Source organism: Pyxicephalus adspersus, chromosome 6 (genome assembly GCF_032062135.1).
Source record: "Pyxicephalus adspersus chromosome 6, UCB_Pads_2.0, whole genome shotgun sequence".
Lineage (NCBI taxonomy): Eukaryota > Metazoa > Chordata > Amphibia > Anura > Pyxicephalidae > Pyxicephalus > Pyxicephalus adspersus.
The window spans coordinates 10966537-10980305 of NC_092863.1; the positions used below are offsets into that span (position 1 = coordinate 10966537).

At 38.4% G+C, this 13769-nt stretch overlaps 1 protein-coding gene across 3 annotated transcripts in view; it reads right to left on the minus strand.

Annotated features, from left to right (window-relative positions):
- Nucleotides 1-3393: 3393 nt before the first annotated feature.
- HNF4A (hepatocyte nuclear factor 4 alpha) overlaps nucleotides 3394-13769 on the minus strand; it is a 51455-nt gene continuing 41079 nt past the window's right edge. For all 3 annotated transcript variants that reach the window (XM_072414526.1, XM_072414525.1, XM_072414524.1), the window contains exons 3-10: nucleotides 12809-12903; nucleotides 11294-11400; nucleotides 9787-9942; nucleotides 7902-7989; nucleotides 6309-6461; nucleotides 5346-5582; nucleotides 4945-5070; nucleotides 3394-4377 (exon numbers count right to left, since the gene is read on the minus strand). In XM_072414526.1, coding sequence (XP_072270627.1) covers nucleotides 4235-4377; nucleotides 4945-5070; nucleotides 5346-5582; nucleotides 6309-6461; nucleotides 7902-7989; nucleotides 9787-9942; nucleotides 11294-11400; nucleotides 12809-12903 — 1105 coding nt within the window. In that variant the 3' untranslated portion in view covers nucleotides 3394-4234. The remainder of the gene's footprint in view (nucleotides 4378-4944; nucleotides 5071-5345; nucleotides 5583-6308; nucleotides 6462-7901; nucleotides 7990-9786; nucleotides 9943-11293; nucleotides 11401-12808; nucleotides 12904-13769) is intronic.

The window sequence follows — 13769 nt, forward strand, 5'->3', positions numbered from 1 at the left end:
TTTTTCAGTTATATATCAACTAATCATTTATTAATCATCTGATAAATTATGCAATGATCTTGGGATAATGAAACATGATAAACATACATTTAAATAAATAATTATATTATCATATGAATTGGATTAATTCATGATCACAGTGAATTTAATTCAAATAATTGATAATAAAATAAAATGAACTATACCACTTAAGTAAAGCTTCACATTATTCTTTCATTCAACCAATCAAAACCATTGTTTTATTTCTTTAAATGCTTTTGAAATTTAGAAAGCATTTAAAGATTTGTCAAATTGTCTACAGGACTCAAGTATTGTGTACATTATACAGTTACCCCAGCTGCATTGTGAAGGTAACAACTTTATTTAAGACAAAATACTGAGAAGTGACATTGGGGGACCCAGAAGAGATAAGATTATACACTGAAAGCTCATGTTTATTCTACATATATTGTGCTTTCCATACTTCCTCCTCCCCTTACCACCAATCATTAACATGGAAATAATCAAATAAAAACTTTCTGTTCTCCCAACGTACCTTATTTTTGTCATCACTGGGTGTTTGTACATCTCTATACAATGCAGATCATGGCTGGTGGTGTTTATAGGTTATACAAATCAGAAAACTATGGTTATGGGGGACTTGGGCGAGTTATGCAAAATATTCTCCTTCACCCCATTATATGAAATACTATCATTCTCCCAGCTGCAGCAAGCGACAATCACAACCACAACATACTATAGAAAAAATACATTAATAAAAAGATTTTTTAAAAACTTATCAAATTTCCCTTTAAGGTTCTTTATAAATGGAAGACAAGAGACACTAGGATAGAAAAAAAAAGTTTTCATTTATTTATAACAAACTATAGGCAGGAAATAGGAAAATGTATTTGCATAAAAAGACTATTATACCAAAAATGAGGTCAAAACAGCTGAACACAAAGAGCCTGCTGTCATATGACAGTGTCTGAAGGACAAGTTGTCTGTGACCACATCTTTATTTTGTAAAGCCAATGATGGATTCAGGATTGCAGTTGGATGTTGCACCAGTGTGTGACGGGCCGATGGATGAACAGGAATGCTTGTGTTGGTTGAGTTTGCATGTTCATGCATTAGGCTGAGATTCATCAGACACCCCAAGTAACCCCTGATAGTAGTTGTGATTGGCTGAAATAATCCTATGTAAGGCTTTGGTCGCTTTCCTATAAACTCTCAGCCAAAGACGTCTTCCCGTACACAATCAGAGAAAACTAAGAATAGAATGTGCTGCCATGTGGGACACAGACAGTTCTTCTTTCAGACATGTTCACATGTGAGGCTTGTAATATACAGTGTTAAGCATCAAATACCAACAAGAAAGGGACAATTATAAAAACCCTAAATTATGACATAATAACCTAATTTTTCAGCAATTGGAAACATTTACAAAAATAATTTAGCGAGTGCATTAATTGGAAGGGAAGAAATAAATTAGTGACAATATGACATATCTACACAAGGAATGGCACGAAGGATTGTTCTGGCAGTGGTATCATTCATTGGTGCCTTTTGTATTGCTAAAGACATCTTCCGTGATGCTCAGCAGCCGAAACAGATCATTCATCGGTAATGATATGTGTTTGGTAATTATACATATGTGTTTGGTAATGATACATATGTGTTTGGTAATTATACATATGTGTTTGGTAATGATACATATGTGTTGGGTAATGATATGTGTTTGGTAATGATACCTACGTGTTTGGTAATGATATGTGTTTGGTAATTATACATATGTGTTTGGTAATTATATGTGTTTGGTAATTATACATATGTGTTTGGTAATGATAATGATATGTGTTTGGTAATTATACATATGTGTTTGGTAATTATATGTGTTTGGTAATTATACATATGTGTTTGGTAATGATATGTGTTTGGTAATGATAGCTATGTGTTGGGTAATGATATGTGTTTGGTAATGATACCTATGTGTTTGGTAATTATATGTGTTTGGTAATTATACATATGTGTTTGGTAATTATACATATGTGTTTGGTAATGATATGTGTTTGGTAATGATATATGTTTGGTAATCATACCTATGTGTTGGTAATGATATGTGTTTGGTGAGTATACATATATGTGTTTGGTGATGATACATATGTGTTTGGTAATGATATGTGTTGGGTAATGATACCTATGTGTTTGGTAATGATACCTATGTGTTTGGTAATGATACCTACGTGTTTGGTAATGATATGTGTTTGGTGATGATTCCTATGTGTTAGGTAATGATACCTACGTGTTTGGTAATGATACCTACGTGTTTGGTAATGATACCTACGTGTTTGGTAATGATACCTATGTGTTTGTTAATGATACATATGTGTTGGGTAATGATACCTACGTGTTTGGTAATGATATATGTGTTGGGTAATGATACCTACGTGTTTGGTAATGATACCTATGTGTTGGGTAATGATACCTATGTGATGAGGAGTAACCCCCTGGCAATCAATCTGGTTATTCCATGGTAGTAGATGAGAATTTTGATTGGTTACCTTGATGCTTCTGCACCCCATTCATCATTGGAGAGCCTCATTATATATTCCAAACTAGAATATACAAATAAAAAAATGTTGTTTTATTTCTATGTTTGGCAGTGAATACATTTTTAAGGCAGTGGGTTTGCTTCTTCTTAATGACGAGAAGGTATTAGCCCTTCTTTACTGGGTTCAACTTGAAAGAAAGAGAGTTGACCCAGTTACTTGTCAACTATTATAAAGCAATTGGAAAGCTCACAGTTGATTATTTTTTTCCATCCTCAGAACTCTATTATGTTTCCAAGCTATGTTATGGTATACATGTCTACGCAGCACCATTGGGGAAAAGGGTCTGGAGCTACTTTTACACAGCTTGGTATCTAAAAGCTCTGAGAATATCAGAATATGTCCACGTTCCTCAATTTACTTTCATTGTGCCAAGACTCCTTTCCTGTTTTTATCGGTGGACAACCAACTTTATGCCCATAGCTTATTGAAGCTTAGATGGCCTAGTCATATATAGCAATGTCAATAAGTGTTTATTGTCTTTGAAGGCAGGGTGGCTATATATAAAACATATGAAGAGACCCAATCTAGTACATGGTGGCTTGGCTTTCTGCAGATCCTTAGGGATAGACTTCTGCCTTGTTTTGTCTAGGTGGACCCAAAATACTTATGCCTATCAGGAACCTTGTAAGTTCAGGGATAGAGACCCCTTCTTACCAGGGAAGGGCCAAGTGTCACACCTTGCACACGTTTGGCCTCTTCTCTTTATGCACACGCCACGCCATGGGCTCAGAGAACAAATATCTGAAACATGATTGATGGCAATCATTGAAAACTTATCAGCAGGAAACTGTAGCAGCCATTGTGTCGATATGCTACCTATCCAAACTTGAATATTTTACTTTACTTATAACAATAAAAAAGTTACAATGTATAAAACAAAGTATTATAGTACATTCTTTAAACAAATACCTACAAAGGGAAGACAAGTTCACAGTAGTTAAGGCAGTTAGGATATAGAAGGGTAATAAGGCACACTAGACATCTGTCTATAGCCACCCGCATCATTCATTTATGGACCCCTAAACTGTGAAGGTCACTTGTGGCTGTCTGCCATCTTGGAGAATAAATTCATATGTTAAACTTTACTTCTGTGTCCAGTTCTTTCTGAAAATAGCTTCATTGGACAAGTGTTTGGTCCCATTCATATTCTGCCAATCCTTTATCATATTTGAGAGAAGCCATACTTGTCAATAAGCTCCATCTCCTATGAGGTCCATATATCAAAAGATTCCTACCAATCTGGTGGATGAGGCATTGCTCTTCCTTTAGAGTACAGTTCCATTTAACAGTTTGGCCCAAATCCTAAAATATCCAGACTGAGAAAACAGTTCCGGGAACACTCTTTGCAGATTTATTTTTACCAACGTTCATGATGCTAGAAGGTCCAGTAGGCATTTCGGGTTTATCCAGTGTCAGGCCTTATAGCAACCAGTCATGGCATATTAGGCTTTCAATAAGTTTTAACATTCCACATATAAAAGTTTTAAATGTAAAAAGTTCTAAAACATAAATGTGGAAATATCACTCTTATCAGGTAGAAATGGCTCCAGTCTGTGGGGACTTAATCCAGGTTTTGAAGCAAGCGACCTTGGAAATTCTTGCAGTCATTCAGTCCTGTTACTGCTACTATGCCATGGCAGTCACATGCTCTCCTGTTTGGTGATGGTTGGCTGTGGAATAGAGGTGGGCTGTTTGGATAGAGCAGAAATAGCACCATGAACTATTTTATATTGCTCTGCCCCAGAGCCTGCAGGTGGGGACGGCTGGGGTGTCTCTGGGGTGGCTGGAAAAAAGAAATAACATAGAGTTCAATAAAAAAACACAAAAATGTATTACTATGATACTGATGGAGGAGATACAGGGGTCCAAGCTGATATTTTTGTCCACTGAGCAGAGTCTTGGAGGCTTTCTTACATATCCTTTTGGGGTAAGTCAATGTTTTTAGCAAATCTTTTTTTTGTGATTTTTTTATTTATACATTCTTGTTCTTTTATATTTTTGTTTATTGTAATAAATAGAACAATTCGTAGTTTAGCCACTAGGAGGAGCAAACAAACATTCTATGGTCCCCTCTTGACAACTGCTGAGATAAGATTTAGCCACACAGGGAGTGCATTGTTTTCAGCAAGTCAGTAAAGCACAATCATTGTGTAGTGCTGTAAAAGCAGGGAGTAGAGACTCTATATATAATGGGCCAATTTAGCTGTCCTATGCATAAATATCATGGAAAACTATGCATAGTAAAAAAGTTGTTTTTTTCAATTGATAAGTTTACTGATATTGAAATAAATGGATCTTTATTGGCATGTATAAGTAAACTTTACATTCTTTTCAAGCTTTGTGTACTTACACATCTGTCCATTGTGTAGCTGGGCTGGTATTGTGTTGTTGGCCACTATGACATTGGTTGCCAAATGTTCCTGGACCAGGTGGGGGTGAAGAGAGTGGTGAGAGTGGGGGGTTTCATTTGTTGAGCCTGTGGCAGAGAAATATAAAGATGGTGATGAATGTAATAGTCATACAACACTACACATAGAACAGTGCAGCAGAGGCAGAGAGCTCAGAAAGTTATCAGTTCAATTGATTTCTAGCAGGATCAATATTTTTTGCACTTTTCAAACAGATATAACAAAATGCTTTCAATGTAATATTGAACAGACCAAAAGGAAGCAAACAAGAAAATTGTATTGTTATGTTAACCTTTATACTGCATGATAAACGTCAGGGTAGATATTCAGCTGATATACTGACCTCCCAGCAGCATCTCCTGCAATAAGTTGTCAATCTTCGCCATCCCAAAGAGTTTGACGAATTGAATCTGCTCGATCATCTGCCAGGTGATGCTCTGTAAAGTGGGCAGCAAGAGGAGCAGCTCCCCAAACCTTCCCCGCGAGTCATATTGCCGGTCATTGATATAATCCTCCAGGCTCACTTGGACCTGGTATCTCATCCTCTTGATTTTCGTGGGATCACTCAATCCTTTGGCATCTTTACAGGAGGTAAAAAAATATATATTAGTCCAAACATTTGTTTAGTTACACCAGAATATCTTCAAGACCACATTTTTCTCCATTGATTAGAAAATGCCATAGTTTAATGCCAACCTCCAACCAATTATGAGATTTCTTCCTAGCTATAGTAGTCCCATTTTAATTAGTTCCTAGGGAGCACTAGAATCACGATGGTCTCTTTGACACTTGGATCATGGTGCTGTACGATTATGGATTTCAGATAGGAAAGGGAACAGTCAGAACCCCAATCCTCTGAGAACATCTCTGTTTTTATTAATGACTACTATCCCTGGGACAAATAAAGAATAAAAAATTTACCAACTATAAACAGTGGTGAGGGGAACTTTCCCAAGTGGTACACTTGTTTCAGAGATAATGTAAGCAGGAGATTTCCATGCTCCTCCCATTGGGTTCATGGCCAGCTACTAGCCATATTGGTTCTTAGCTATTAGCACTGGCAACTTATAGGTTACACTAAAAGATGCCGAAATGTTGGTGCCTTCAACTCCACTCTGGGTGTCTGGGAAAGCCTTTAGATTCTCTCCTAATTTCCCTGAAAGTGTTATCTTATAAGTTTGGCTATTTGGAAAGCATCACCCACTTGTAATAAGGTGCATGCATTTCAACAAATTCCTGACAACAATGGGACACTTGGTAGATATGAGAATTTAAGCAATTCACAATAAAACATGTCGATACGTACCAGGGTCAAAAAATATAATTGCTTTTATACAAGAATATTCATTATCATCGATCTGGAGCTCCTGGAATGGAAACACCAGCTCATCCAGGATCCTTACAGCCACTCGCCCAACTTCAAGTTCTGGACAGTTCCTTGGTATCACTCGGTCATTTCCTGTAGTAAAGAAAAATGAATATCTTAACCTTCCCAAGCTTCTTGGTGGTAGAACTAAACATTGGGGAAAATGAACATTATGTATCTTTTAGCTGTCACAATCCCAACATCTCAATTTTTGATATGGGTCTTTAAGCTTTTAGGACCAGAGGACTTTATTAAAGAAAAAATAATTGTCCTTAACTTTCCTTTAATGATGATTGCCTGGTTGTCAGATGGGGTTCCTAAAGTTGACGTAAGTATTACTAGTATTACATAACTTTTATCAGCAGCCATATAGAGTTGGAGCGTCTCGTTTTCCCCCACTTTATTTATATAATTACTGTCTGCAACCCCATAGAAGATATTTTGATTCATTACAATTTTAGGGACAACAAAAAAGAAAGAAAAATGTAATTGGCCACAATTTGTTTTAGGAAATGCGGTGCCCAGCTTTGTGTTTAACACCCCCACCCCAAGCCCTCAGCAATCCCAAATTAAACAGGAGTTTGTTTGAAGGTGTGGTTTAAGTGCTCTCTCTGTCTGGCTCCTTTCAACAAGGATGCTTATCGGAGAGGGTCAATAATGTTTAACATAGAAAGATATCACACATTATCTGGGGGAGGCTCAGAGTTTGTAATCTTAACAACAGGCCATAAACATGATGTCAAGTGACTGGTATTTGTGACAAAACAGTAACCTGGAGACCATGAGTTGATATTTATGGAATTATTCCATCTATGGTGGAGGGTAAGAGAGAGAGAGAAGGGAATAGGGGAAAGAAGAAGGGGAGGGATAGAGGGACAAAATTGGTTTGGGAGAGAGACAAAGCGGGGCGAATAGGGAGGTGATGAAAAGACAAGGGGGGGCAGAAACAATAAGGGAGAGGGGTGAGAGAGAAGAAGAAAGAGGAGTTGAAAAAAGCAAGAATGAGAGAGCCAAGAAGAGTGTGGGAGATAAGAAAGATGGGGGAGAGAAAGTGAATGAAGAGGGGAAATGGAGAGACCAGAAGGAAGGGGGAGAAAAAGAGAAGGATACAGAAAGAAAAGGTAGGGAGAGAAATAGAAATGAAAGAAAGAGAGAGAGAAGGGAGGGAAAAGATACAAAAAAGGGAAAGATAAAGAAACTAGAAAGGGGAGAATAAGAAAAGAAGGGCAAAGTACGTAGAAGAGAGATAGAACGTGAAGGAAAGGGAAGAGGAGAGATGGAAAGTAAGAAGTAAAGTAAGAATAAAAAGAAAGTGGCTGAAGAGGAAAAAGACTGTTGAGTATGAAAGAAATAAGTCAGTGCAACAAGTTCCGGAATATTAAATGTAAATGTAATTTAAACAGTTTTGATTTCTTTTAATTTGGGTAAACATTTACAAAACCAGAGTGAGGAATACCAATATATGATAACCCCTGCCCCATGTTACACTATGCCTGTATAATAATATATTATGTGTCTGTCTGTGTTGCTTACCTAGAAGTAAAATATCTTTGTAAATCATTGACCTCTTGGCAACCCCCAGTAGTAAGTGCTCTCCAGCGTGTGCCCGTAAAAGCGCCACCTAGGGAAAAAAAGATATGAGGTCCTTTTTAATTGACTTAAATAATGGGTTGGTACATAAAACATTTGCAATCCTGGAGGGTTAAGAACCGGGCAACCATTGGTGGCTTCGTCCTTTATTTAGTGTTACGCACCTAACAGGCTACAGTGCAGAATTGGATAAAAAACTTCAGCTATGCATTCTTTCAACTTTGCTCATTTTCTGCAGTCACAGAGAGGTTTATAAACCTTCTGAGGGTTCTGCTAATTGTAAATAGAATAAACCTTTAAACCTGTAAAACCCAATTACTAAAACAATGCAAACTTTAAAATACCAATGCTGCTTCAGGCAGTGACCCTGCCTGAAGCCCTTTGTTCATAACTTCCTGTTATAGAGTGACAACATCTTGTCCCTGACTCTTAATTGTTCTCCTGCATTGTCAACCCATCATACAGTCTTCTAAAGGAGAATATAAGTGACAACTTCAACACACATTGTTGTCACTGGTATTAGGATTTACATTTACTTTAACTAGTGCCACTTTGATGCCTAACTTTCTGTAAACTAGTGACTAGACAAGCCTTGAGTATCTAGTGATATTTTTTTAAGGAACCCAGAGTGGGTTCTTCAGCAGAAATGCTTAGAAAGAAGGCAAGTTAAGTTAAATTATAAAAGGCTGGATAAAAGTTACACGCTGGGATGACTTGGTCCTTTAACTCAGTTAAGCATTGTCACTGTCCCCAGTTAAACATCAAAGGTGAATGAAGACACAGCGAGGTTAATGAGTGGATCTGTCAGCAAGTGGCTGATGTGACAGCCTGTGAAGGACAGTGTTTAATAATTAGTGTCACCAATACGTGTGAATCTCCCTAGCTATTGGCACCCACCACTGACTATCTGAAATACATTAAAGTGTTCAGAGTGAACAATCTCTTTGAAGTAGTAAAATTACCAAGTTATCTGTTTGTGCAATCATAGATTCAACTACAGCACACAGAAGGTATCTTAAGAGTGGGATTAAGAGGTTACTACCACACAATATTGAGATTTTAGCTATGGCTGGAGGTCGGCAAAGTGGATCACTCAGCAACTTGTAAATCGTGGGATTGTGGTAGTAAGACAAAGACATTGAGAGTATTTAGCACAGCTTATCTTAACCTTTATAACATGGGGGACTCTTAAAATAAATTTCAGAGCCCCTGCTATATTTACTATATTCACAGCTCATTGTTTATTAGCATGGTGGTCAGTGGAAGAATATCTTTTACAGAGGAAGAATGTCAATTCTACATATAGCCAAACAAAAAGATTTTGGCCACTTAATCTGACCTGAAAGGTACAAATTACTCATATTGCTCAAGGAGTCCCTAGCCACCTCTGGAGGAACCCTAGGCTTCCATGGAACCACTGCTTTAGCATATTTGACCTGTTAGGCTAAAATCAATTCATATGGTTGTGTTGACCTCCACAGATTTTCTGGGCAACAAGGAACGACCACAGAATTAGGTAGGTATGATAATTGTGCAAATTAGCTATCACACCTGGGCAATATCTGAGTGTATTAGAATTAACCAAACAAGCAATGGTCATCAGCTAATGCTTCCTACAATGGCAAGACTGGGACAGTCAGAAAACAGCTTCTGGACTTTTATTACAGTGCTTGGAGTGCAGAAGTGACCATTAGAGGTGGAAACTCTTGACCGTTTTAAAGATAGCACAATCACCTCTCAGAACTGTGAGATTCAGATACAGCTGACAATGTAGAACCATTCATAAGGTGGTTTTCAGACCACTAACATCTTACAGTCACATACCCACCTGATCATCTAGGGGAAGTTCACAGAATGCCGGGATGTATTTAGCCCATTCCACAAGGACCAGAAGCTGCTGCTTCATAGAATCGCACACATCTGTTATGCTGGCTATCTTCTTTCCTCGGATGTCTGTGTTCAGCATGGTCACTGATGAGGTTATCTGGAAGAAAAAGACAAAGGTTCTTATTTGCACCATAGAAGAGTAAGGAAGTGAGAAAAGCTCCATTAAGAATTACAGGTGCGGCACGATGGGGAAAGTCATATATGATTAACGCAATATCTTTGCTCTGAGGGTCCACAGGAGGAATTATACAAGAACCAGGAGAAGCCTATTGCTCAACCATACTGGGGGAAATCTGACAGCCTTCAGTCTACAATATTGCCTGTGCATATGCAGATATTTAAAATTCCAGTAAAGAAAACAATAATTTTGGCCTATTAATCTAATGAGATATTTAGCTGTTTATTTTTAAAAAAAGATTCTGGATCGTGGTGGACGGTTCATTAAAAGCCAAAACGTGTTGGGAACTTGGTAGGGAATTGATGGTCTACATATGCTTTGTGGGCCTTAAAAAGGAATTATTGCCCAGAACAAGTCTTTACCTATCCTGCATCCTACCCACCAAAAGGCAGAACTTTGGGGCAGTATGCAAGTATAGGAAAATTTGGGGTAATGTGTTGGGGAGCTAAGAGCTCAGCCTAATAATGGTGTGAATAATGGAGTGGATATTGCTAAGGAAATAAAAAAGGGAAATCCCTCACTCGGTTTTCTGTGCAACACCGAAACTGTTTTCTAGGACTTCCTCTGTCTTTTGCAAGCATATACAATACACTTATATTCAAATCAAAAAAACTTTTCATTCTGCTAGCTTCAGACCAGATATCCAGAGACCCCTGTTTTTCTATGAAAACTACATATGATGGATTTTCTCCTGTATATTAGGAGTTGGCTCTGCTCTATCTGTGTACTCACTGGTAAAATCTTAAACAAACAGACCTAAAACAACAACCGTTTCCAATCAATAAGCCATGACCTACACTGCGAGGTCTGCAGAGGCTTTACAAAGCGTTACGACCTGATTTACTAAGTTCATCAGCTTGCTTGCTGGGTCATTAATCTCCATCATGCAGAGGGGGGATATATTTAACTAATTTACTAGAAGTAAGCATGATAAGTGACAACTGAATTATATGAATGTACCTGGTGTGAGAGGGTGAACACAAAGAGTCATCAAAACTAGCTTTTCACAACACAAATGCTTATTTCCAAGCAACAATCCTTCAATCCACAGATATTTAATCAGCAGGCATGAACCTTGTTGATTGGGGAACTCTAGACTGGACCTCAACAGAGAAAACACAGCTACAGCCCAGATGAAAGAACTTCTTGTTCTTGTTTTCATGCACTTGAAATATACTCAGCTGATTGAAACTAAAAGTTTAGTTGGTTTTGCACAGTGAAGACTCACAAATTGACAGTGCAAGTGAAATACTATAGAAATGTCACCTACCTGTTGTGAAAGGACTTCTGCTTGGATTAATACATTTATTGAAGGAAGGCTGCTGTCTTCATAACTCGACCTCCGCGTGCTTATCCTGTCTCGTTCATTTTGTACAGCTACAATGGAAACACAATGTTTGAATATGGTCCTGGGACAGCAGGCTTGATACATTTGGCTAGGTACACATGTGCAATGGTTATCTTCCAATAATCAGCTCAGGGCATAAGTACAGTGCTTATTGTCCATCATCCCAACGACCATCCTGGCGGATCTACGTACGATGGATGACAAACGATCATAATGCAAGTGAAGGGGAGAGAGCGCAGTGGGGTGCCGCTCCGTCGTTCTCCCCCTCCCTTCTCCATAGAGCAGAATGGTGCAGTATGTAATGCACTCGTTCATGAATTGCATCGTGTAGTCATTTGTCCTTGGAAAGGATCATAAAAGATCCATTCCAATAACAATAATTGCACGTGTGTACATAGCCCAGGGCTTTAGCAAGAGTCGTACAAATTTACCTATAGATATAAGATGATGGCGACCTGATCCATTCTTTTAATGTTGATTATTTCCCTGACTGTTTTTTCCCCCTCCTCTATATACATGCATGCTAGATAGATATTCATAGAACATTCCCACATCTAATATCTATGGTCAGCTTTTAACCAACTGAAAGGAGCAGCTTAGTGGTTCCCTGCCCTGTGGCGACATTGACAGGACGGAGGTCTGCATCCTATGGTAAACACAAAACACAAATGTTTTACTAAGGGCTTCAGTGTTCTTTACGGCTTCAAATGTATCTGCAGCCAAAAGTTGATGTTAGGGAGATTTCATCTCACTGACCAGTAGACAACATTGCCAACAAGATTGAAACTACCACTACTTCCCACCACTACATATTTCCCATCATATTGTGTGTGAAATTCCCTCACCTACTAGATTCAAAGCTCTTCGGGGCAGGGTCCTCTCCTCCTGTATCACTGTCTGTATTAGTCTGTCATTTGCAATCCCTATTTATTGTACAGCGCTGCGTAATATGTTGGTGCTATATAAATCCTGTTTATTAATAATAATAATAAATTCTCCAAGTAGGACAGATCAATGTGTGCTGTCACAGTTGGGCACATTCCTTATTCCCTACATCCCTAGAGACAGGAGTGACACCTGATATGGATTGTAAGCCTTCCTTAGCAATCCAAACCTTGGATGATGCTGTGAGCCTAGAACTAGAATTCACATCGTGTAATGACAGCTCCCTTCAGGAGGTTGGGAGGATTTGGTGACCCCTGGGACTTCAGGTCAGCAGAGATATCTAAAAGATTACTGTCCTGTGAAGTGAACAGGAAATCCAGGTCAACATGAGGAAGAAGCTGGGTGAGGTCATCTTTAATATGGAAGAAACTTTGAGGTCAAAATGTGACACCCAACAATGAAATCTGAAATAGAACATGGCAAGCTTAATAGATCTAAACCAAATGATGACCAGGTCAGTTGACCACCATCCTAAAAGTTCAGACACCTCACCTTCTTTCTTCATACCAGCCCGGAAACATTTCTTTAATCTACAGTAACGACACTGATTCCTCTTGTCTTTATCGACCACGCACTGCCTGCTGAACCTGAAATAATGAGTACAGCAATGGGTATGCACATATGTGGAGATAACCTACAACAACTAAGTTTACAGTTATAATACATAAATGTTTTATATGGCAAAGGAATGTACGGTAATTCTGCCTGGCTAATTACACAGACAGGTCTGTGACCCCACTTTTTTCTACTGTAGTCAAGCAAATACTGGGTCAAGGACACACCCCAGTCTGCTGATATACCAGCAATGCACTGACTGGATCATATCGTGCTACTCAATCAGGGCAACCTATTGAGACATCACTTTGCAAACAATAGAATCTTGTCTGACTTAGTTGTAACTAAAGCTTTCTATTTTAATTATAACTAATTTGATGAGCGCACAACTGATTTGCAGAGTTCTTAGTAGGTCTTTAGGGAAAACTAGAACAAAAAGAGTGTGGTGTCACAAGAAGTAAAGTCTGCAGGCCAAGGCAAAATGAACTGTGAATAACCCAACGAGACTTTATTATTTACTAGACAGGACAAATCCTGGGGTATGATTGGTAGGAGGAACCTCCAAACTTCAATATCTTCTGCTAGCCACAGAGAGAACCAGAAAGGGGGGGACTACTTCTGACCACAGCTGTTGTGTGAATAGTGTTGGAAATAGCAATTTAAATCATCTGTCAATCAGAGAAGTGCTAGAGCATGCTTGGGATCTGTTTTTCTTTTAAATGAGAAGGTCAAGGAGCTCTCCATTTACTTAAAAAAAAAAACACTTCCATATCACTCTATAATTACTACCTGCTAAAGAAAGCAAAGACTCAAAGTGGAAGTGCAGGAACAGAGCTGAAAAATGGGATCTGCACCCTAGTTATCTATTCTGTGTCAGAAAAGACAGCCTTGTCCTGAC